The sequence below is a fragment of the Triplophysa dalaica genome, chromosome 25 (assembly GCF_015846415.1).
Source record: "Triplophysa dalaica isolate WHDGS20190420 chromosome 25, ASM1584641v1, whole genome shotgun sequence".
In the NCBI taxonomy this organism is placed as follows: Eukaryota; Metazoa; Chordata; class Actinopteri; order Cypriniformes; family Nemacheilidae; genus Triplophysa; species Triplophysa dalaica.
The window spans coordinates 2,083,660-2,104,879 of record NC_079566.1 but is presented as its reverse complement, the minus strand read 5'-3'; the positions used below and the strand labels follow the sequence as shown (position 1 = coordinate 2,104,879).

Genomic DNA, 21,220 nt, shown 5'->3' with positions numbered 1-21,220 from the left:
ACACTTATGATGAATATGAAATATGCACGGACGGAATATGTGACGAATGAAAACGAAGGTAAAATATAAGTTTAATTTGCGCTTGATCTTAAGCCCTGTCTTTAAGACAGTCCAAATACGAAACGGAGGCACGTGAGTTCTGAAGCGAACGGGACAGATAGAGCAGTCCGGGGGTTGAGCGCTTTAAGAGCCCGCTTTCAGCATCACCTTTCGCTTACGGCCATACCACCCTGAGCGCGCCCGATCTCGTCCGATCTCGGAAGCTAAGCAGGGTCGGGCCTGGTTAGTACTTGGATGGGAGACCGCCTGGGAATACCAGGTGCTGTAAGCTTTTGGTCTGAGCTTTCCTTCAATCTTCAACCAACGTCTCGTTCCCTTTTGATCGGGTTTCATGCTTTCCGTCCCGCGCGTGCCCATTCTCTGTTCTAGGTGCGCCGAAAGGTCAGCTCAGCCTGGTCCTTCCTCCGTGCGGCCGGGGCCTCTATTTCTTTCGTATGTGACTTTGCCATGTTGCAACGAAGGTGTGTGCTGGTGTCTACTTTGAGGGTAGAACCGTTAGTTGCTTAGGTTTCCGCTTGGTCTACTGCACGGTCAGTTTAAATGAGCAGCGAGCAAGACAGCGCATCTAGGCCGAACGGGCCGATGTTGATGTCAAGGATGTTTACTGTCAATTAAGTCCAATGCGCACACGTGCTACGCTTGTAAAAACTGAACTATTTGTCTGTGTGTGTTTGTTTGATTATTTACTCACTTGCTTACTTTTTTTAATAATTATCCCCTCTGTGGAAGAGTGGGTGGTCATAGCCACTTACGTTGGCCTAAACCTCTTTGGTTGCATTCTTCATAAGGTGTGTGCTGGTGTCTACTTTGAGGGTAGAAACGTTAGTTGCTTAGGTTTCCGCTTGGTCTACTGCACGGTGAAGCATTCGAGACACCATAGCCGTGTAAAATGAAAGGTTCGTTTGCAGGCGACAGTTACACTTATGATGAATATGAAATATGCACGGACGGAATATGTGACGAATGAAAACGAAGGTAAAATATAAGTTTAATTTGCGCTTGATCTTAAGCCCTGTCTTTAAGACAGTCCAAATACGAAACGGAGGCACGTGAGTTCTGAAGCGAACGGGACAGATAGAGCAGTCCGGGGGTTGAGCGCTTTAAGAGCCCGCTTTCAGCATCACCTTTCGCTTACGGCCATACCACCCTGAGCGCGCCCGATCTCGTCCGATCTCGGAAGCTAAGCAGGGTCGGGCCTGGTTAGTACTTGGATGGGAGACCGCCTGGGAATACCAGGTGCTGTAAGCTTTTGGTCTGAGCTTTCCTTCAATCTTCAACCAACGTCTCGTTCCCTTTTGATCGGGTTTCATGCTTTCCGTCCCGCGCGTGCCCATTCTCTGTTCTAGGTGGGCCGAAAGGTCAGCTCAACCTGGTCCTTCCTCCGTGCGGCCGGGGCCTCTATTTCTTTCGTATGTGACTTTGCCATGTTGCAACGAAGGTGTGTGCTGGTGTCTACTTTGAGGGTAGAACCGTTAGTTGCTTAGGTTTCCGCTTGGTCTACTGCACGGTCAGTTTAAATGAGCAGCGAGCAAGACAGCGCATCTAGGCCGAACGGGCCGATGTTGATGTCAAGGATGTTTACTGTCAATTAAGTCCAATGCGCACACGTGCTACGCTTGTAAAAACTGAACTATTTGTCTGTGTGTGTTTGTTTGATTATTTACTCACTTGCTTACTTTTTTTAATAATTATCCCCTCTGTGGAAGAGTGGGTGGTCATAGCCACTTACGTTGGCCTAAACCTCTTTGGTTGCATTCTTCATAAGGTGTGTGCTGGTGTCTACTTTGAGGGTAGAAACGTTAGTTGCTTAGGTTTCCGCTTGGTCTACTGCACGGTGAAGCATTCGAGACACCATAGCCGTGTAAAATGAAAGGTTCGTTTGCAGGCGACAGTTACACTTATGATGAATATGAAATATGCACGGACGGAATATGTGACGAATGAAAACGAAGGTAAAATATAAGTTTAATTTGCGCTTGATCTTAAGCCCTGTCTTTAAGACAGTTTAAATACGAAACGGAGGCACGTGAGTTCTGAAGCGAACGGGACAGATAGAGCAGTCCGGGGGTTGAGCGCTTTAAGAGCCCGCTTTCAGCATCACCTTTCGCTTACGGCCATACCACCCTGAGCGCGCCCGATCTCGTCCGATCTCGGAAGCTAAGCAGGGTCGGGCCTGGTTAGTACTTGGATGGGAGACCGCCTGGGAATACCAGGTGCTGTAAGCTTTTGGTCTGAGCTTTCCTTCAATCTTCAACCAACGTCTCGTTCCCTTTTGATCGGGTTTCATGCTTTCCGTCCCGCGCGTGCCCATTCTCTGTTCTAGGTGGGCCGAAAGGTCAGCTCAACCTGGTCCTTCCTCCGTGCGGCCGGGGCCTCTATTTCTTTCGTATGTGACTTTGCCATGTTGCAACGAAGGTGTGTGCTGGTGTCTACTTTGAGGGTAGAACCGTTAGTTGCTTAGGTTTCCGCTTGGTCTACTGCACGGTCAGTTTAAATGAGCAGCGAGCAAGACAGCGCATCTAGGCCGAACGGGCCGATGTTGATGTCAAGGATGTTTACTGTCAATTAAGTCCAATGCGCACACGTGCTACGCTTGTAAAAACTGAACTATTTGTCTGTGTGTGTTTGTTTGATTATTTACTCACTTGCTTACTTTTTTTAATAATTATCCCCTCTGTGGAAGAGTGGGTGGTCATAGCCACTTACGTTGGCCTAAACCTCTTTGGTTGCATTCTTCATAAGGTGTGTGCTGGTGTCTACTTTGAGGGTAGAAACGTTAGTTGCTTAGGTTTCCGCTTGGTCTACTGCACGGTGAAGCATTCGAGACACCATAGCCGTGTAAAATGAAAGGTTCGTTTGCAGGCGACAGTTACACTTATGATGAATATGAAATATGCACGGACGGAATATGTGACGAATGAAAACGAAGGTAAAATATAAGTTTAATTTGCGCTTGATCTTAAGCCCTGTCTTTAAGACAGTTTAAATACGAAACGGAGGCACGTGAGTTCTGAAGCGAACGGGACAGATAGAGCAGTCCGGGGGTTGAGCGCTTTAAGAGCCCGCTTTCAGCATCACCTTTCGCTTACGGCCATACCACCCTGAGCGCGCCCGATCTCGTCCGATCTCGGAAGCTAAGCAGGGTCGGGCCTGGTTAGTACTTGGATGGGAGACCGCCTGGGAATACCAGGTGCTGTAAGCTTTTGGTCTGAGCTTTCCTTCAATCTTCAACCAACGTCTCGTTCCCTTTTGATCGGGTTTCATGCTTTCCGTCCCGCGCGTGCCCATTCTCTGTTCTAGGTGGGCCGAAAGGTCAGCTCAACCTGGTCCTTCCTCCGTGCGGCCGGGGCCTCTATTTCTTTCGTATGTGACTTTGCCATGTTGCAACGAAGGTGTGTGCTGGTGTCTACTTTGAGGGTAGAACCGTTAGTTGCTTAGGTTTCCGCTTGGTCTACTGCACGGTCAGTTTAAATGAGCAGCGAGCAAGACAGCGCATCTAGGCCGAACGGGCCGATGTTGATGTCAAGGATGTTTACTGTCAATTAAGTCCAATGCGCACACGTGCTACGCTTGTAAAAACTGAACTATTTGTCTGTGTGTGTTTGTTTGATTATTTACTCACTTGCTTACTTTTTTTAATAATTATCCCCTCTGTGGAAGAGTGGGTGGTCATAGCCACTTACGTTGGCCTAAACCTCTTTGGTTGCATTCTTCATAAGGTGTGTGCTGGTGTCTACTTTGAGGGTAGAAACGTTAGTTGCTTAGGTTTCCGCTTGGTCTACTGCACGGTGAAGCATTCGAGACACCATAGCCGTGTAAAATGAAAGGTTCGTTTGCAGGCGACAGTTACACTTATGATGAATATGAAATATGCACGGACGGAATATGTGACGAATGAAAACGAAGGTAAAATATAAGTTTAATTTGCGCTTGATCTTAAGCCCTGTCTTTAAGACAGTCTAAATACGAAACGGAGGCACGTGAGTTCTGAAGCGAACGGGACAGATAGAGCAGTCCGGGGGTTGAGCGCTTTAAGAGCCCGCTTTCAGCATCACCTTTCGCTTACGGCCATACCACCCTGAGCGCGCCCGATCTCGTCCGATCTCGGAAGCTAAGCAGGGTCGGGCCTGGTTAGTACTTGGATGGGAGACCGCCTGGGAATACCAGGTGCTGTAAGCTTTTGGTCTGAGCTTTCCTTCAATCTTCAACCAACGTCTCGTTCCCTTTTGATCGGGTTTCATGCTTTCCGTCCCGCGCGTGCCCATTCTCTGTTCTAGGTGGGCCGAAAGGTCAGCTCAGCCTGGTCCTTCCTCCGTGCGGCCGGGGCCTCTATTTCTTTCGTATGTGACTTTGCCATGTTGCAACGAAGGTGTGTGCTGGTGTCTACTTTGAGGGTAGAACCGTTAGTTGCTTAGGTTTCCGCTTGGTCTACTGCACGGTCAGTTTAAATGAGCAGCGAGCAAGACAGCGCATCTAGGCCGAACGGGCCGATGTTGATGTCAAGGATGTTTACTGTCAATTAAGTCCAATGCGCACACGTGCTACGCTTGTAAAAACTGAACTATTTGTCTGTGTGTGTTTGTTTGATTATTTACTCACTTGCTTACTTTTTTTAATAATTATCCCCTCTGTGGAAGAGTGGGTGGTCATAGCCACTTACGTTGGCCTAAACCTCTTTGGTTGCATTCTTCATAAGGTGTGTGCTGGTGTCTACTTTGAGGGTAGAAACGTTAGTTGCTTAGGTTTCCGCTTGGTCTACTGCACGGTGAAGCATTCGAGACACCATAGCCGTGTAAAATGAAAGGTTCGTTTGCAGGCGACAGTTACACTTATGATGAATATGAAATATGCACGGACGGAATATGTGACGAATGAAAACGAAGGTAAAATATAAGTTTAATTTGCGCTTGATCTTAAGCCCTGTCTTTAAGACAGTCCAAATACGAAACGGAGGCACGTGAGTTCTGAAGCGAACGGGACAGATAGAGCAGTCCGGGGGTTGAGCGCTTTAAGAGCCCGCTTTCAGCATCACCTTTCGCTTACGGCCATACCACCCTGAGCGCGCCCGATCTCGTCCGATCTCGGAAGCTAAGCAGGGTCGGGCCTGGTTAGTACTTGGATGGGAGACCGCCTGGGAATACCAGGTGCTGTAAGCTTTTGGTCTGAGCTTTCCTTCAATCTTCAACCAACGTCTCGTTCCCTTTTGATCGGGTTTCATGCTTTCCGTCCCGCGCGTGCCCATTCTCTGTTCTAGGTGCGCCGAAAGGTCAGCTCAGCCTGGTCCTTCCTCCGTGCGGCCGGGGCCTCTATTTCTTTCGTATGTGACTTTGCCATGTTGCAACGAAGGTGTGTGCTGGTGTCTACTTTGAGGGTAGAACCGTTAGTTGCTTAGGTTTCCGCTTGGTCTACTGCACGGTCAGTTTAAATGAGCAGCGAGCAAGACAGCGCATCTAGGCCGAACGGGCCGATGTTGATGTCAAGGATGTTTACTGTCAATTAAGTCCAATGCGCACACGTGCTACGCTTGTAAAAACTGAACTATTTGTCTGTGTGTGTTTGTTTGATTATTTACTCACTTGCTTACTTTTTTTAATAATTATCCCCTCTGTGGAAGAGTGGGTGGTCATAGCCACTTACGTTGGCCTAAACCTCTTTGGTTGCATTCTTCATAAGGTGTGTGCTGGTGTCTACTTTGAGGGTAGAAACGTTAGTTGCTTAGGTTTCCGCTTGGTCTACTGCACGGTGAAGCATTCGAGACACCATAGCCGTGTAAAATGAAAGGTTCGTTTGCAGGCGACAGTTACACTTATGATGAATATGAAATATGCACGGACGGAATATGTGACGAATGAAAACGAAGGTAAAATATAAGTTTAATTTGCGCTTGATCTTAAGCCCTGTCTTTAAGACAGTCCAAATACGAAACGGAGGCACGTGAGTTCTGAAGCGAACGGGACAGATAGAGCAGTCCGGGGGTTGAGCGCTTTAAGAGCCCGCTTTCAGCATCACCTTTCGCTTACGGCCATACCACCCTGAGCGCGCCCGATCTCGTCCGATCTCGGAAGCTAAGCAGGGTCGGGCCTGGTTAGTACTTGGATGGGAGACCGCCTGGGAATACCAGGTGCTGTAAGCTTTTGGTCTGAGCTTTCCTTCAATCTTCAACCAACGTCTCGTTCCCTTTTGATCGGGTTTCATGCTTTCCGTCCCGCGCGTGCCCATTCTCTGTTCTAGGTGCGCCGAAAGGTCAGCTCAGCCTGGTCCTTCCTCCGTGCGGCCGGGGCCTCTATTTCTTTCGTATGTGACTTTGCCATGTTGCAACGAAGGTGTGTGCTGGTGTCTACTTTGAGGGTAGAACCGTTAGTTGCTTAGGTTTCCGCTTGGTCTACTGCACGGTCAGTTTAAATGAGCAGCGAGCAAGACAGCGCATCTAGGCCGAACGGGCCGATGTTGATGTCAAGGATGTTTACTGTCAATTAAGTCCAATGCGCACACGTGCTACGCTTGTAAAAACTGAACTATTTGTCTGTGTGTGTTTGTTTGATTATTTACTCACTTGCTTACTTTTTTTAATAATTATCCCCTCTGTGGAAGAGTGGGTGGTCATAGCCACTTACGTTGGCCTAAACCTCTTTGGTTGCATTCTTCATAAGGTGTGTGCTGGTGTCTACTTTGAGGGTAGAAACGTTAGTTGCTTAGGTTTCCGCTTGGTCTACTGCACGGTGAAGCATTCGAGACACCATAGCCGTGTAAAATGAAAGGTTCGTTTGCAGGCGACAGTTACACTTATGATGAATATGAAATATGCACGGACGGAATATGTGACGAATGAAAACGAAGGTAAAATATAAGTTTAATTTGCGCTTGATCTTAAGCCCTGTCTTTAAGACAGTCCAAATACGAAACGGAGGCACGTGAGTTCTGAAGCGAACGGGACAGATAGAGCAGTCCGGGGGTTGAGCGCTTTAAGAGCCCGCTTTCAGCATCACCTTTCGCTTACGGCCATACCACCCTGAGCGCGCCCGATCTCGTCCGATCTCGGAAGCTAAGCAGGGTCGGGCCTGGTTAGTACTTGGATGGGAGACCGCCTGGGAATACCAGGTGCTGTAAGCTTTTGGTCTGAGCTTTCCTTCAATCTTCAACCAACGTCTCGTTCCCTTTTGATCGGGTTTCATGCTTTCCGTCCCGCGCGTGCCCATTCTCTGTTCTAGGTGCGCCGAAAGGTCAGCTCAGCCTGGTCCTTCCTCCGTGCGGCCGGGGCCTCTATTTCTTTCGTATGTGACTTTGCCATGTTGCAACGAAGGTGTGTGCTGGTGTCTACTTTGAGGGTAGAACCGTTAGTTGCTTAGGTTTCCGCTTGGTCTACTGCACGGTCAGTTTAAATGAGCAGCGAGCAAGACAGCGCATCTAGGCCGAACGGGCCGATGTTGATGTCAAGGATGTTTACTGTCAATTAAGTCCAATGCGCACACGTGCTACGCTTGTAAAAACTGAACTATTTGTCTGTGTGTGTTTGTTTGATTATTTACTCACTTGCTTACTTTTTTTAATAATTATCCCCTCTGTGGAAGAGTGGGTGGTCATAGCCACTTACGTTGGCCTAAACCTCTTTGGTTGCATTCTTCATAAGGTGTGTGCTGGTGTCTACTTTGAGGGTAGAAACGTTAGTTGCTTAGGTTTCCGCTTGGTCTACTGCACGGTGAAGCATTCGAGACACCATAGCCGTGTAAAATGAAAGGTTCGTTTGCAGGCGACAGTTACACTTATGATGAATATGAAATATGCACGGACGGAATATGTGACGAATGAAAACGAAGGTAAAATATAAGTTTAATTTGCGCTTGATCTTAAGCCCTGTCTTTAAGACAGTCCAAATACGAAACGGAGGCACGTGAGTTCTGAAGCGAACGGGACAGATAGAGCAGTCCGGGGGTTGAGCGCTTTAAGAGCCCGCTTTCAGCATCACCTTTCGCTTACGGCCATGCCACCCTGAGCGCGCCCGATCTCGTCCGATTTGGAAGCTAAGCAGGGTCGGGCCTGGTTAGTACTTGGATGGGAGACCGCCTGGGAATACCAGGTGCTGTAAGCTTTTGGTCTGAGCTTTCCTTCAATCTTCAACCAACGTCTCGTTCCCTTTTGATCGGGTTTCATGCTTTCCGTCCCGCGCGTGCCCATTCTCTGTTCTAGGTGCGCCGAAAGGTCAGCTCAGCCTGGTCCTTCCTCCGTGCGGCCGGGGCCTCTATTTCTTTCGTATGTGACTTTGCCATGTTGCAACGAAGGTGTGTGCTGGTGTCTACTTTGAGGGTAGAACCGTTAGTTGCTTAGGTTTCCGCTTGGTCTACTGCACGGTCAGTTTAAATGAGCAGCGAGCAAGACAGCGCATCTAGGCCGAACGGGCCGATGTTGATGTCAAGGATGTTTACTGTCAATTAAGTCCAATGCGCACACGTGCTACGCTTGTAAAAACTGAACTATTTGTCTGTGTGTGTTTGTTTGATTATTTACTCACTTGCTTACTTTTTTTAATAATTATCCCCTCTGTGGAAGAGTGGGTGGTCATAGCCACTTACGTTGGCCTAAACCTCTTTGGTTGCATTCTTCATAAGGTGTGTGCTGGTGTCTACTTTGAGGGTAGAAACGTTAGTTGCTTAGGTTTCCGCTTGGTCTACTGCACGGTGAAGCATTCGAGACACCATAGCCGTGTAAAATGAAAGGTTCGTTTGCAGGCGACAGTTACACTTATGATGAATATGAAATATGCACGGACGGAATATGTGACGAATGAAAACGAAGGTAAAATATAAGTTTAATTTGCGCTTGATCTTAAGCCCTGTCTTTAAGACAGTCCAAATACGAAACGGAGGCACGTGAGTTCTGAAGCGAACGGGACAGATAGAGCAGTCCGGGGGTTGAGCGCTTTAAGAGCCCGCTTTCAGCATCACCTTTCGCTTACGGCCATACCACCCTGAGCGCGCCCGATCTCGTCCGATCTCGGAAGCTAAGCAGGGTCGGGCCTGGTTAGTACTTGGATGGGAGACCGCCTGGGAATACCAGGTGCTGTAAGCTTTTGGTCTGAGCTTTCCTTCAATCTTCAACCAACGTCTCGTTCCCTTTTGATCGGGTTTCATGCTTTCCGTCCCGCGCGTGCCCATTCTCTGTTCTAGGTGCGCCGAAAGGTCAGCTCAGCCTGGTCCTTCCTCCGTGCGGCCGGGGCCTCTATTTCTTTCGTATGTGACTTTGCCATGTTGCAACGAAGGTGTGTGCTGGTGTCTACTTTGAGGGTAGAACCGTTAGTTGCTTAGGTTTCCGCTTGGTCTACTGCACGGTCAGTTTAAATGAGCAGCGAGCAAGACAGCGCATCTAGGCCGAACGGGCCGATGTTGATGTCAAGGATGTTTACTGTCAATTAAGTCCAATGCGCACACGTGCTACGCTTGTAAAAACTGAACTATTTGTCTGTGTGTGTTTGTTTGATTATTTACTCACTTGCTTACTTTTTTTAATAATTATCCCCTCTGTGGAAGAGTGGGTGGTCATAGCCACTTACGTTGGCCTAAACCTCTTTGGTTGCATTCTTCATAAGGTGTGTGCTGGTGTCTACTTTGAGGGTAGAAACGTTAGTTGCTTAGGTTTCCGCTTGGTCTACTGCACGGTGAAGCATTCGAGACACCATAGCCGTGTAAAATGAAAGGTTCGTTTGCAGGCGACAGTTACACTTATGATGAATATGAAATATGCACGGACGGAATATGTGACGAATGAAAACGAAGGTAAAATATAAGTTTAATTTGCGCTTGATCTTAAGCCCTGTCTTTAAGACAGTCCAAATACGAAACGGAGGCACGTGAGTTCTGAAGCGAACGGGACAGATAGAGCAGTCCGGGGGTTGAGCGCTTTAAGAGCCCGCTTTCAGCATCACCTTTCGCTTACGGCCATACCACCCTGAGCGCGCCCGATCTCGTCCGATCTCGGAAGCTAAGCAGGGTCGGGCCTGGTTAGTACTTGGATGGGAGACCGCCTGGGAATACCAGGTGCTGTAAGCTTTTGGTCTGAGCTTTCCTTCAATCTTCAACCAACGTCTCGTTCCCTTTTGATCGGGTTTCATGCTTTCCGTCCCGCGCGTGCCCATTCTCTGCTCTAGGTGCGCCGAAAGGTCAGCTCAGCCTGGTCCTTCCTCCGTGCGGCCGGGGCCTCTATTTCTTTCGTATGTGACTTTGCCATGTTGCAACGAAGGTGTGTGCTGGTGTCTACTTTGAGGGTAGAACCGTTAGTTGCTTAGGTTTCCGCTTGGTCTACTGCACGGTCAGTTTAAATGAGCAGCGAGCAAGACAGCGCATCTAGGCCGAACGGGCCGATGTTGATGTCAAGGATGTTTACTGTCAATTAAGTCCAATGCGCACACGTGCTACGCTTGTAAAAACTGAACTATTTGTCTGTGTGTGTTTGTTTGATTATTTACTCACTTGCTTACTTTTTTTAATAATTATCCCCTCTGTGGAAGAGTGGGTGGTCATAGCCACTTACGTTGGCCTAAACCTCTTTGGTTGCATTCTTCATAAGGTGTGTGCTGGTGTCTACTTTGAGGGTAGAAACGTTAGTTGCTTAGGTTTCCGCTTGGTCTACTGCACGGTGAAGCATTCGAGACACCATAGCCGTGTAAAATGAAAGGTTCGTTTGCAGGCGACAGTTACACTTATGATGAATATGAAATATGCACGGACGGAATATGTGACGAATGAAAACGAAGGTAAAATATAAGTTTAATTTGCGCTTGATCTTAAGCCCTGTCTTTAAGACAGTCCAAATACGAAACGGAGGCACGTGAGTTCTGAAGCGAACGGGACAGATAGAGCAGTCCGGGGGTTGAGCGCTTTAAGAGCCCGCTTTCAGCATCACCTTTCGCTTACGGCCATACCACCCTGAGCGCGCCCGATCTCGTCCGATCTCGGAAGCTAAGCAGGGTCGGGCCTGGTTAGTACTTGGATGGGAGACCGCCTGGGAATACCAGGTGCTGTAAGCTTTTGGTCTGAGCTTTCCTTCAATCTTCAACCAACGTCTCGTTCCCTTTTGATCGGGTTTCATGCTTTCCGTCCCGCGCGTGCCCATTCTCTGTTCTAGGTGCGCCGAAAGGTCAGCTCAGCCTGGTCCTTCCTCCGTGCGGCCGGGGCCTCTATTTCTTTCGTATGTGACTTTGCCATGTTGCAACGAAGGTGTGTGCTGGTGTCTACTTTGAGGGTAGAACCGTTAGTTGCTTAGGTTTCCGCTTGGTCTACTGCACGGTCAGTTTAAATGAGCAGCGAGCAAGACAGCGCATCTAGGCCGAACGGGCCGATGTTGATGTCAAGGATGTTTACTGTCAATTAAGTCCAATGCGCACACGTGCTACGCTTGTAAAAACTGAACTATTTGTCTGTGTGTGTTTGTTTGATTATTTACTCACTTGCTTACTTTTTTTAATAATTATCCCCTCTGTGGAAGAGTGGGTGGTCATAGCCACTTACGTTGGCCTAAACCTCTTTGGTTGCATTCTTCATAAGGTGTGTGCTGGTGTCTACTTTGAGGGTAGAAACGTTAGTTGCTTAGGTTTCCGCTTGGTCTACTGCACGGTGAAGCATTCGAGACACCATAGCCGTGTAAAATGAAAGGTTCGTTTGCAGGCGACAGTTACACTTATGATGAATATGAAATATGCACGGACGGAATATGTGACGAATGAAAACGAAGGTAAAATATAAGTTTAATTTGCGCTTGATCTTAAGCCCTGTCTTTAAGACAGTCCAAATACGAAACGGAGGCACGTGAGTTCTGAAGCGAACGGGACAGATAGAGCAGTCCGGGGGTTGAGCGCTTTAAGAGCCCGCTTTCAGCATCACCTTTCGCTTACGGCCATGCCACCCTGAGCGCGCCCGATCTCGTCCGATCTCGGAAGCTAAGCAGGGTCGGGCCTGGTTAGTACTTGGATGGGAGACCGCCTGGGAATACCAGGTGCTGTAAGCTTTTGGTCTGAGCTTTCCTTCAATCTTCAACCAACGTCTCGTTCCCTTTTGATCGGGTTTCATGCTTTCCGTCCCGCCCGTGCCCATTCTCTGTTCTAGGTGCGCCGAAAGGTCAGCTCAGCCTGGTCCTTCCTCCGTGCGGCCGGGGCCTCTATTTCTTTCGTATGTGACTTTGCCATGTTGCAACGAAGGTGTGTGCTGGTGTCTACTTTGAGGGTAGAACCGTTAGTTGCTTAGGTTTCCGCTTGGTCTACTGCACGGTCAGTTTAAATGAGCAGCGAGCAAGACAGCGCATCTAGGCCGAACGGGCCGATGTTGATGTCAAGGATGTTTACTGTCAATTAAGTCCAATGCGCACACGTGCTACGCTTGTAAAAACTGAACTATTTGTCTGTGTGTGTTTGTTTGATTATTTACTCACTTGCTTACTTTTTTTAATAATTATCCCCTCTGTGGAAGAGTGGGTGGTCATAGCCACTTACGTTGGCCTAAACCTCTTTGGTTGCATTCTTCATAAGGTGTGTGCTGGTGTCTACTTTGAGGGTAGAAACGTTAGTTGCTTAGGTTTCCGCTTGGTCTACTGCACGGTGAAGCATTCGAGACACCATAGCCGTGTAAAATGAAAGGTTCGTTTGCAGGCGACAGTTACACTTATGATGAATATGAAATATGCACGGACGGAATATGTGACGAATGAAAACGAAGGTAAAATATAAGTTTAATTTGCGCTTGATCTTAAGCCCTGTCTTTAAGACAGTTTAAATACGAAACGGAGGCACGTGAGTTCTGAAGCGAACGGGACAGATAGAGCAGTCCGGGGGTTGAGCGCTTTAAGAGCCCGCTTTCAGCATCACCTTTCGCTTACGGCCATACCACCCTGAGCGCGCCCGATCTCGTCCGATCTCGGAAGCTAAGCAGGGTCGGGCCTGGTTAGTACTTGGATGGGAGACCGCCTGGGAATACCAGGTGCTGTAAGCTTTTGGTCTGAGCTTTCCTTCAATCTTCAATCAACGTCTCGTTCCCTTTTGATCGGGTTTCATGCTTTCCGTCCCGCGCGTGCCCATTCTCTGTTCTAGGTGCGCCGAAAGGTCAGCTCAGCCTGGTCCTTCCTCCGTGCGGCCGGGGCCTCTATTTCTTTCGTATGTGACTTTGCCATGTTGCAACGAAGGTGTGTGCTGGTGTCTACTTTGAGGGTAGAACCGTTAGTTGCTTAGGTTTCCGCTTGGTCTACTGCACGGTCAGTTTAAATGAGCAGCGAGCAAGACAGCGCATCTAGGCCGAACGGGCCGATGTTGATGTCAAGGATGTTTACTGTCAATTAAGTCCAATGCGCACACGTGCTACGCTTGTAAAAACTGAACTATTTGTCTGTGTGTGTTTGTTTGATTATTTACTCACTTGCTTACTTTTTTTAATAATTATCCCCTCTGTGGAAGAGTGGGTGGTCATAGCCACTTACGTTGGCCTAAACCTCTTTGGTTGCATTCTTCATAAGGTGTGTGCTGGTGTCTACTTTGAGGGTAGAAACGTTAGTTGCTTAGGTTTCCGCTTGGTCTACTGCACGGTGAAGCATTCGAGACACCATAGCCGTGTAAAATGAAAGGTTCGTTTGCAGGCGACAGTTACACTTATGATGAATATGAAATATGCACGGACGGAATATGTGACGAATGAAAACGAAGGTAAAATATAAGTTTAATTTGCGCTTGATCTTAAGCCCTGTCTTTAAGACAGTTTAAATACGAAACGGAGGCACGTGAGTTCTGAAGCGAACGGGACAGATAGAGCAGTCCGGGGGTTGAGCGCTTTAAGAGCCCGCTTTCAGCATCACCTTTCGCTTACGGCCATACCACCCTGAGCGCGCCCGATCTCGTCCGATCTCGGAAGCTAAGCAGGGTCGGGCCTGGTTAGTACTTGGATGGGAGACCGCCTGGGAATACCAGGTGCTGTAAGCTTTTGGTCTGAGCTTTCCTTCAATCTTCAATCAACGTCTCGTTCCCTTTTGATCGGGTTTCATGCTTTCCGTCCCGCGCGTGCCCATTCTCTGTTCTAGGTGCGCCGAAAGGTCAGCTCAGCCTGGTCCTTCCTCCGTGCGGCCGGGGCCTCTATTTCTTTCGTATGTGACTTTGCCATGTTGCAACGAAGGTGTGTGCTGGTGTCTACTTTGAGGGTAGAACCGTTAGTTGCTTAGGTTTCCGCTTGGTCTACTGCACGGTCAGTTTAAATGAGCAGCGAGCAAGACAGCGCATCTAGGCCGAACGGGCCGATGTTGATGTCAAGGATGTTTACTGTCAATTAAGTCCAATGCGCACACGTGCTACGCTTGTAAAAACTGAACTATTTGTCTGTGTGTGTTTGTTTGATTATTTACTCACTTGCTTACTTTTTTTAATAATTATCCCCTCTGTGGAAGAGTGGGTGGTCATAGCCACTTACGTTGGCCTAAACCTCTTTGGTTGCATTCTTCATAAGGTGTGTGCTGGTGTCTACTTTGAGGGTAGAAACGTTAGTTGCTTAGGTTTCCGCTTGGTCTACTGCACGGTGAAGCATTCGAGACACCATAGCCGTGTAAAATGAAAGGTTCGTTTGCAGGCGACAGTTACACTTATGATGAATATGAAATATGCACGGACGGAATATGTGACGAATGAAAACGAAGGTAAAATATAAGTTTAATTTGCGCTTGATCTTAAGCCCTGTCTTTAAGACAGTTTAAATACGAAACGGAGGCACGTGAGTTCTGAAGCGAACGGGACAGATAGAGCAGTCCGGGGGTTGAGCGCTTTAAGAGCCCGCTTTCAGCATCACCTTTCGCTTACGGCCATACCACCCTGAGCGCGCCCGATCTCGTCCGATCTCGGAAGCTAAGCAGGGTCGGGCCTGGTTAGTACTTGGATGGGAGACCGCCTGGGAATACCAGGTGCTGTAAGCTTTTGGTCTGAGCTTTCCTTCAATCTTCAACCAACGTCTCGTTCCCTTTTGATCGGGTTTCATGCTTTCCGTCCCGCGCGTGCCCATTCTCTGCTCTAGGTGCGCCGAAAGGTCAGCTCAGCCTGGTCCTTCCTCCGTGCGGCCGGGGCCTCTATTTCTTTCGTATGTGACTTTGCCATGTTGCAACGAAGGTGTGTGCTGGTGTTACTTTGAGGGTAGAACCGTTAGTAGCTTTGGTTTCCGCTTGGTCTACTGCACGGTCAGTTTAAATGAGCAGCGAGCAAGACAGCGCATCTAGGCCGAACGGGCCGATGTTGATGTCAAGGATGTTTACTGTCAATTAAGTCCAATGCGCACACGTGCTACGCTTGTAAAAACTGAACTATTTGTCTGTGTGTGTTTGTTTGATTATTTACTCACTTGCTTACTTTTTTTAATAATTATCCCCTCTGTGGAAGAGTGGGTGGTCATAGCCACTTACGTTGGCCTAAACCTCTTTGGTTGCATTCTTCATAAGGTGTGTGCTGGTGTCTACTTTGAGGGTAGAAACGTTAGTTGCTTAGGTTTCCGCTTGGTCTACTGCACGGTGAAGCATTCGAGACACCATAGCCGTGTAAAATGAAAGGTTCGTTTGCAGGCGACAGTTACACTTATGATGAATATGAAATATGCACGGACGGAATATGTGACGAATGAAAACGAAGGTAAAATATAAGTTTAATTTGCGCTTGATCTTAAGCCCTGTCTTTAAGACAGTCCAAATACGAAACGGAGGCACGTGAGTTCTGAAACGTTTCAGAAACGTTTTCTGATTTTTTATTTTCATCAATGTGAAAATAAAAAACGGCTCCCTAAGTTTCACCGTTTCACCACGATAAACCCTCTTTTCACGACAAAAAACAACATTACATCGCAGTATATTACGTCACGTGTCTTCACTGGATCTTCCCGGCCAAATTCCTGGACACATTTTCCGGCTATTTTCCAGGATCTCTGCGTGAAATATTTTACAATTTTTCAAAATTTTCAGCGCAGTGGGTGTCCTATGATTATAATTGGTATTTAATGAAAGCGTTTATATGTGAAAACTGCATTTAATAACGGTGGAGGATCTCTAGAAAGTTCTGCGCTCCTCCAGCCTCCAACTCATCCGCTCTATAGGCGAGACTGACTCCGGACTCCCCCGGTACAGCGCCACAAAACTCTCAATGATTGGTTCGCCAGGTTTAGTTACAAACATGCCTGATTTCATTGGCCGTAATGATCACGTGGCTCAGAATGTATCTAGGAAGTAGAGAAGGTAACACACGCGAGCGATAGGGTGACTTGCAGCATCGTATCCAGTTGTAGTGGTTTACTGTTATCTTCACTAAAAAGTGAACATGGGTGAAGATGAGGAGAAATTTGACGGGATGCTGCTCGCTATGGCGCAGCAGCATGAAGGCGGCGTTCAGGAGGTGATGATCAAATGTTCACACATGCACGAGCACGATAGCACATGTGCTAACTAATGTGTGTTAGCTTAGTGCAATATTAATAATATTAGCATTCAAATTAGCTGCAGTAAACTTTACTGCTTTAAATGATCGGTGTGGTAGTAATGTAATAGTCATTTAAGATAACTTTATAGTTTGCTATAATGTACCAGCGTCTGTATGGAAACCGAGACTCAATTTTTGGGTTCCTTATGACCATCTACATCGTTTATTTGAGTCTCTGATTCCTAGAAATCCTGTGTTTGTACACTTTAGTATGTTTTGAAACACAGTCCATAGTACAACATTCCTCACATCCTTTTATATGTTTATAAACAGTTGGTGAACACATTCTTCAGTTTTCTGAGAAGAAAAACGGATTTCTTCACAGGAGGAGACTCTGGAGCAGCAGAAAAGGTGTGGATGTTATAACATTACAGTTCCATATGAACATCCCAGCTGCTGTGTTAACACTTAAAGGGAGAGTTCACCCAAAAATACAAATTTGCTGTTTATTTGCTCACCCCCAGACCAAATGTTTAAAGGCACAGAATGTTGTGATAATACTATATATCTAGGCCAAAGTGTCAGCATTTATCGTCATGTGGAAATGCCCACAACATATATCTTCATTCCATAAGTATCATTTGAACAAAGTGTTTGTTGTGTTTCTCAGTTGGTTAAAGAGGCATTTAGTCATCACAATCAGCTCTCCCTGAAAGTCCAAAAAGAGAAACAGTCCAGACAAGAGAAGGAGGAAAAGGAGAACGCTGAGAGAGCCTCCAAACTGGAGGAGGAGAAAACTAAGAAACAAACTCAAGAGGAGCCCAGAATCAAAGAACTCACAGACGAAGAAGCAGAGAGACTTCAGAGTGAATTAAACCAGGTGAGAGCGAATTTAAACCGTCACAATTATTGTGTCATTTCAGCATTATTTATTACCTTATTTATTTAAAAGATACGATAACACATTCACCCAGATAAGCACTGAATGTTGTTATACACTGGAGATAAATTATTTAAGAAAAATGGATCATGTGTTTTGTTTTATTTATGTCTTGTTGTCAATTCAGGCTAAACAAGAGGGCACGAAAGATTCAGAAGTAGTTGAGAAAATTGATGCATCAGAGAAAGATGACAAAAAGGGGGTAAGTGTGATTCGCATCTCTGTGAAGTTCAATAAAATGCCAAAAACATTTGTCTCAGACTATCAGGGAACTGTTTGAAAATTTTATTAGAACAATTTTAGCATTTTTAAGTAAACGCCATTTGCTTGGATTGAAAGTGTGCAAGTGCATCTAGTGGGGCTAAAATCATTTTGTCTTTAACATTTAACATTTGCTGCCTTATATGAACATCTCAGTCGGAGTCTGAGGGAGAGGAGGACGAAAAAGACAAAGACAAAATCAAACCCAATGGTGGAAATGGAGCAGACCTTCAGAACTACAGATGGACTCAAACTCTGTCTGAAGTAGATGTGAGTGAGAGATCATTCACTGTGATTATATACACACAAACTGTTTCTTTGTCTTTAAAAATGTTTTTGGGTAATTCATGACCCTTTCATCATTTATTTAGTGGCCTAGCTCTTATCTGTACAGATGATGATCATTTAAACCCTATCAGCTTGTTTACTCTGTGCATAACAAAGATACTTGACATCACTGGCTCAACGTGGCATTTTGCTGTTGTCTCTAACAGCTCATAGTTCCATTCGATGTGAACTTTCGTATGAAAGGGAAGGATGTGGTTGTGGACATACAGCGGCGTTCCCTGAGAGTCGGTTTGAAGGGACAAGCACCTGTGATTGATGGACAGCTGTTCTGTGAAGTGAAGGTGGAGGAGAGCTCTTGGCTCATTGAAGATGGGAAAGTAGTCACAATCCATTTTGAGAAGGTGAGAGGTAGTACAGTACGTTGCTGGTAAGACAGAACATAAACTTATAAAGGTGTTCATCAAATGTATTCGACCATAATACAAAATATTACATTATCTTAGTTATAATTTCAGTTAATTTGCGTAAGAATTTATTTTCTAAAATATTTAAGTTTGTTCTTTACTATGACAGGTTGTGTCATAAATTTGTGCAATAAACCATTGTATATGCATATTGATAAACCAACTTAAACCATCATTCTGTGACTATATAAGGGCAATTCCGTATAAATGTCAACCATACCACAAACATTTTAAGTTTTTACTATAGTAGCGGCACAGATATTAACATTTGGTGGTTCAAATACTCATGTGAGATCTCTCATCAAATTTGTAAAGCATGTTTTATTTTTAGTGCGTGATTTCTCATAGGCATGTAAGAGCAATTTTCAGGATTGTCACATCCATAATGCTACATATTCCTAGGACAAATGAAGATATAAAGTAACTATTTGATGTTCCATAAAGAGGCATCCCTTCTCCATTCATTTGTTTTTATTGCTCCAGGATTGTGCATTTTATTTCACAGAAATCCTACAAAGTTTATCATCTCCCAAAAAACGCTTCCTTTTTTTGTGTCACATTCATAACGCATGTTTCTTTCCAATTATAAAAAAAATTCATAGACTGAAATGTTTTGATGTCAAGACTCTATCAACAAAGGTTCAGTAAATTATAAACACATGGTTCAATATAATCGAAGCAAATTCATTCTCTAAATCTTTTATGTCACATCCATAATGCAAAATGTCACGTCCAAAACGCTGGAATTGCCCATAACTATAATTGTAATAATTGTCTGGTTGGACATCAGGAGACATGATCTAAGTGTGTGATAATTACACGGAACTGTTGTTTATTCCAGATCAACAAAATGCAGTGGTGGAGTAAGTTGGTGTCAACAGACCCTGAAATCAACACCAAGAAGATCTGCCCTGAGAACTCAAAGGTAGGCAATTAAACGCATGGTCTGATGTAGCAACCTAAAACCCATCCAGGAGTGCAAGATCTTATGGGTTGTTTAGTGATATAATCAGTGTGGTGTAGTAATGTTATTTATAGTATCAATCGAGTCAAAATGTTTACTGACACCCTCTCATATCCTGTCAATTTTTAAAATGGAATCTGTTCAGTTGTCAGATTTAGACGGGGAGACGCGCGGTATGGTGGAGAAGATGATGTACGATCAAAGGCAGAAGTCAATGGGACTGCCCACCTCTGAAGAGCAGAAGAAACAGGATATCCTGAAGAAGTAAGATTATGTGACTAGGACATATGGCCAAGCACCCGGTCAGATTTTATTTAAAGATGTCAATTAAGAAATCTTAAAAAGGATCTGTATTTATTTCCATCAAAAAAAGTATTGTCATGCATTTTCTTCAAATCCAGTCTTGGCAAATCTGTACTTGGCATTAAACAGAATGCGTTTTGCGTACTGTAACCATCTATGATGTGATTTGCAGGTTTATGTCTCAGCATCCCGAGATGGATTTCTCCAAAGCCAAGTTCAGCTGAGAGCCATATCTGTTCCGGATGAAGCATCAGTGACTATAAATATCGCTCTACATGTCTTTCAGATCTGCTTTAATCAGTCAGACCAGTTTGTTTTAAGGGTAACGCTCTACTATAAGTTTCTATTTGTTAACATTATTTTACATGAGCTAACAATAAACAATACTTCTATGGCGTTTGTTAATCTTAGTGAATGTTAGTTCAGTATTTACCAATCAAATGTATTTGTTATTTAAAAGTATCAAAGATCATTAAATGCGATGGGTATATATGTCATATTGTTAATTCATGTTAGCGAAAGCGTTATCTGATGTTTATAAATAGAACCTTAATGTTGTGTGTTATTGTTTTCCGTTTTGTCTTCATGAATAACAATTTCACTGTTGTCAAGAAGAGTTTCATAATGCATCATCTTTTGCATTTGTTTGTCTTAGATTTTTTTAATAAATCATTTCAAACAGAACTTTTTATTAAATCTTAACTCATCACTTCTCATCCTATCAGCATCAGACAATTGATACAGCTTTGAAACAACCTGAGGGTGAGTAAATGATGTCAGGATTATCATTTTTGGACGAACTTTCTAACAGTGAAAAATAGGCTGATAACAAGAAATATCTTGGATTTTAGTTGTTTCAAAATGTATTTGAATGCTTATTTTGTCTAACTTGAAATGGTGAGTAATCCTGAGACTCACATGGAAGTCAACTGGCTGTGGCCCCCTTGTCGGCCACAGACGCCCTCTTGAGAACCAGGGGTTTTTAGATCTCGTCATGTTTCACAGATCAGTGTTAAATTTTAACAGTTAACTTTTAAATGAATACTTTTTGGATTTAGTGAATGTGTAAAATGATACACATTAATAGAACTGGACATGCAAGACAGTTGGTATGTTTGGTGTGCATTGCACTAAAATGGTTTAGTTCAATAGTGCTTTTATACTTTGAGACATATTGAAATACTAATATAGCAACAGTGAAAAAAAGGTACCAGTACAAAAACTGAGCCAGATTTGGATTAGTTGTACCCAATAAATGTGTTAGTCACTTGGATTATACACAAGCAAGTTCTGCTTCTGTCTGGGAGATCTTTCACCTCCATAAAAAAGCACCAGTTTATCCTCATCTCGGGAAACCTTAACAAAACACCAGAGGGCAGTGTCGGCAAACATTTGTGTGTTTTCAAACTGTGTTTTTTTAACTCAGGATTAAGATGTATGCGTGTGTCAAGTTTATTTTTAAATAAATGTTGCATTCATTTTATTTTTGATGACATGCATATGAAGTGCATATCATTGTTGTATTCTATGTTCCC

At 45.2% G+C, this 21,220-nt stretch overlaps 1 protein-coding gene and 16 non-coding genes across 17 annotated transcripts; all 17 read left to right on the top strand.

Moving 5' to 3' along the window:
- Nucleotides 1-212: 212 nt before the first annotated feature.
- Nucleotides 213-331, top strand: LOC130416152 (5S ribosomal RNA). Its single transcript, XR_008906021.1, has one exon. It is a non-coding gene; the product is annotated as a 5S ribosomal RNA (ribosomal RNA).
- Nucleotides 332-1,189: 858 nt separating this feature from the next.
- On the top strand, nt 1,190-1,308 carry LOC130416151 (5S ribosomal RNA). Its single transcript, XR_008906020.1, has one exon. It is a non-coding gene; the product is annotated as a 5S ribosomal RNA (ribosomal RNA).
- Nucleotides 1,309-2,166: 858 nt separating this feature from the next.
- Nucleotides 2,167-2,285, top strand: LOC130416150 (5S ribosomal RNA). The gene has a single exon (XR_008906019.1). It is a non-coding gene; the product is annotated as a 5S ribosomal RNA (ribosomal RNA).
- An 858-nt stretch (nt 2,286-3,143) lies between these two features.
- Nucleotides 3,144-3,262, top strand: LOC130416149 (5S ribosomal RNA). Its single transcript, XR_008906018.1, has one exon. It is a non-coding gene; the product is annotated as a 5S ribosomal RNA (ribosomal RNA).
- An 858-nt stretch (nt 3,263-4,120) lies between these two features.
- LOC130416148 (5S ribosomal RNA) lies at nt 4,121-4,239 on the top strand. The gene has a single exon (XR_008906017.1). It is a non-coding gene; the product is annotated as a 5S ribosomal RNA (ribosomal RNA).
- Nucleotides 4,240-5,097: 858 nt separating this feature from the next.
- LOC130416147 (5S ribosomal RNA) lies at nt 5,098-5,216 on the top strand. Its single transcript, XR_008906016.1, has one exon. It is a non-coding gene; the product is annotated as a 5S ribosomal RNA (ribosomal RNA).
- Nucleotides 5,217-6,074: 858 nt separating this feature from the next.
- On the top strand, nt 6,075-6,193 carry LOC130416146 (5S ribosomal RNA). The gene has a single exon (XR_008906015.1). It is a non-coding gene; the product is annotated as a 5S ribosomal RNA (ribosomal RNA).
- An 858-nt stretch (nt 6,194-7,051) lies between these two features.
- On the top strand, nt 7,052-7,170 carry LOC130416145 (5S ribosomal RNA). The gene has a single exon (XR_008906014.1). It is a non-coding gene; the product is annotated as a 5S ribosomal RNA (ribosomal RNA).
- Nucleotides 7,171-8,028: 858 nt separating this feature from the next.
- LOC130416155 (5S ribosomal RNA) lies at nt 8,029-8,146 on the top strand. The gene has a single exon (XR_008906024.1). It is a non-coding gene; the product is annotated as a 5S ribosomal RNA (ribosomal RNA).
- An 858-nt stretch (nt 8,147-9,004) lies between these two features.
- LOC130416144 (5S ribosomal RNA) lies at nt 9,005-9,123 on the top strand. Its single transcript, XR_008906013.1, has one exon. It is a non-coding gene; the product is annotated as a 5S ribosomal RNA (ribosomal RNA).
- Nucleotides 9,124-9,981: 858 nt separating this feature from the next.
- LOC130416181 (5S ribosomal RNA) lies at nt 9,982-10,100 on the top strand. The gene has a single exon (XR_008906048.1). It is a non-coding gene; the product is annotated as a 5S ribosomal RNA (ribosomal RNA).
- Nucleotides 10,101-10,958: 858 nt separating this feature from the next.
- LOC130416176 (5S ribosomal RNA) lies at nt 10,959-11,077 on the top strand. The gene has a single exon (XR_008906043.1). It is a non-coding gene; the product is annotated as a 5S ribosomal RNA (ribosomal RNA).
- Nucleotides 11,078-11,935: 858 nt separating this feature from the next.
- Nucleotides 11,936-12,054, top strand: LOC130416153 (5S ribosomal RNA). Its single transcript, XR_008906022.1, has one exon. It is a non-coding gene; the product is annotated as a 5S ribosomal RNA (ribosomal RNA).
- Nucleotides 12,055-12,912: 858 nt separating this feature from the next.
- Nucleotides 12,913-13,031, top strand: LOC130416164 (5S ribosomal RNA). The gene has a single exon (XR_008906032.1). It is a non-coding gene; the product is annotated as a 5S ribosomal RNA (ribosomal RNA).
- Nucleotides 13,032-13,889: 858 nt separating this feature from the next.
- Nucleotides 13,890-14,008, top strand: LOC130416154 (5S ribosomal RNA). The gene has a single exon (XR_008906023.1). It is a non-coding gene; the product is annotated as a 5S ribosomal RNA (ribosomal RNA).
- Nucleotides 14,009-14,866: 858 nt separating this feature from the next.
- On the top strand, nt 14,867-14,985 carry LOC130416143 (5S ribosomal RNA). The gene has a single exon (XR_008906012.1). It is a non-coding gene; the product is annotated as a 5S ribosomal RNA (ribosomal RNA).
- A 1,272-nt stretch (nt 14,986-16,257) lies between these two features.
- nudc (nudC nuclear distribution protein) lies at nt 16,258-20,369 on the top strand. The gene is made up of 9 exons (XM_056740819.1): nt 16,258-16,441; nt 16,799-16,876; nt 17,136-17,345; nt 17,533-17,607; nt 17,823-17,936; nt 18,161-18,355; nt 19,260-19,343; nt 19,528-19,646; nt 19,858-20,369. The coding sequence occupies exons 1-9, from the start codon at nt 16,367-16,369 to the stop codon at nt 19,907-19,909; spliced, it is 1,002 nt and encodes a 333-aa protein (XP_056596797.1). The 5' UTR covers nt 16,258-16,366; the 3' UTR covers nt 19,910-20,369.
- Nucleotides 20,370-21,220: the final 851 nt, after the last annotated feature.

Excerpts from the sequence above, each read along its gene's own strand:
- nudc (XM_056740819.1), top strand. The coding sequence starts at position 16,367 with ATGGGTGAAGATGAGGAGAAATTTGACGGGATGCTGCTCGCTATGGCG. Across the intron at positions 17,346-17,532 it reads TTCAGAGTGAATTAAACCAG|GCTAAACAAGAGGGCACGAA; the intron begins GTGAGAGCGAAT and ends TTGTCAATTCAG. Across the intron at positions 18,356-19,259 it reads TCACAATCCATTTTGAGAAG|ATCAACAAAATGCAGTGGTG; the intron begins GTGAGAGGTAGT and ends TGTTTATTCCAG.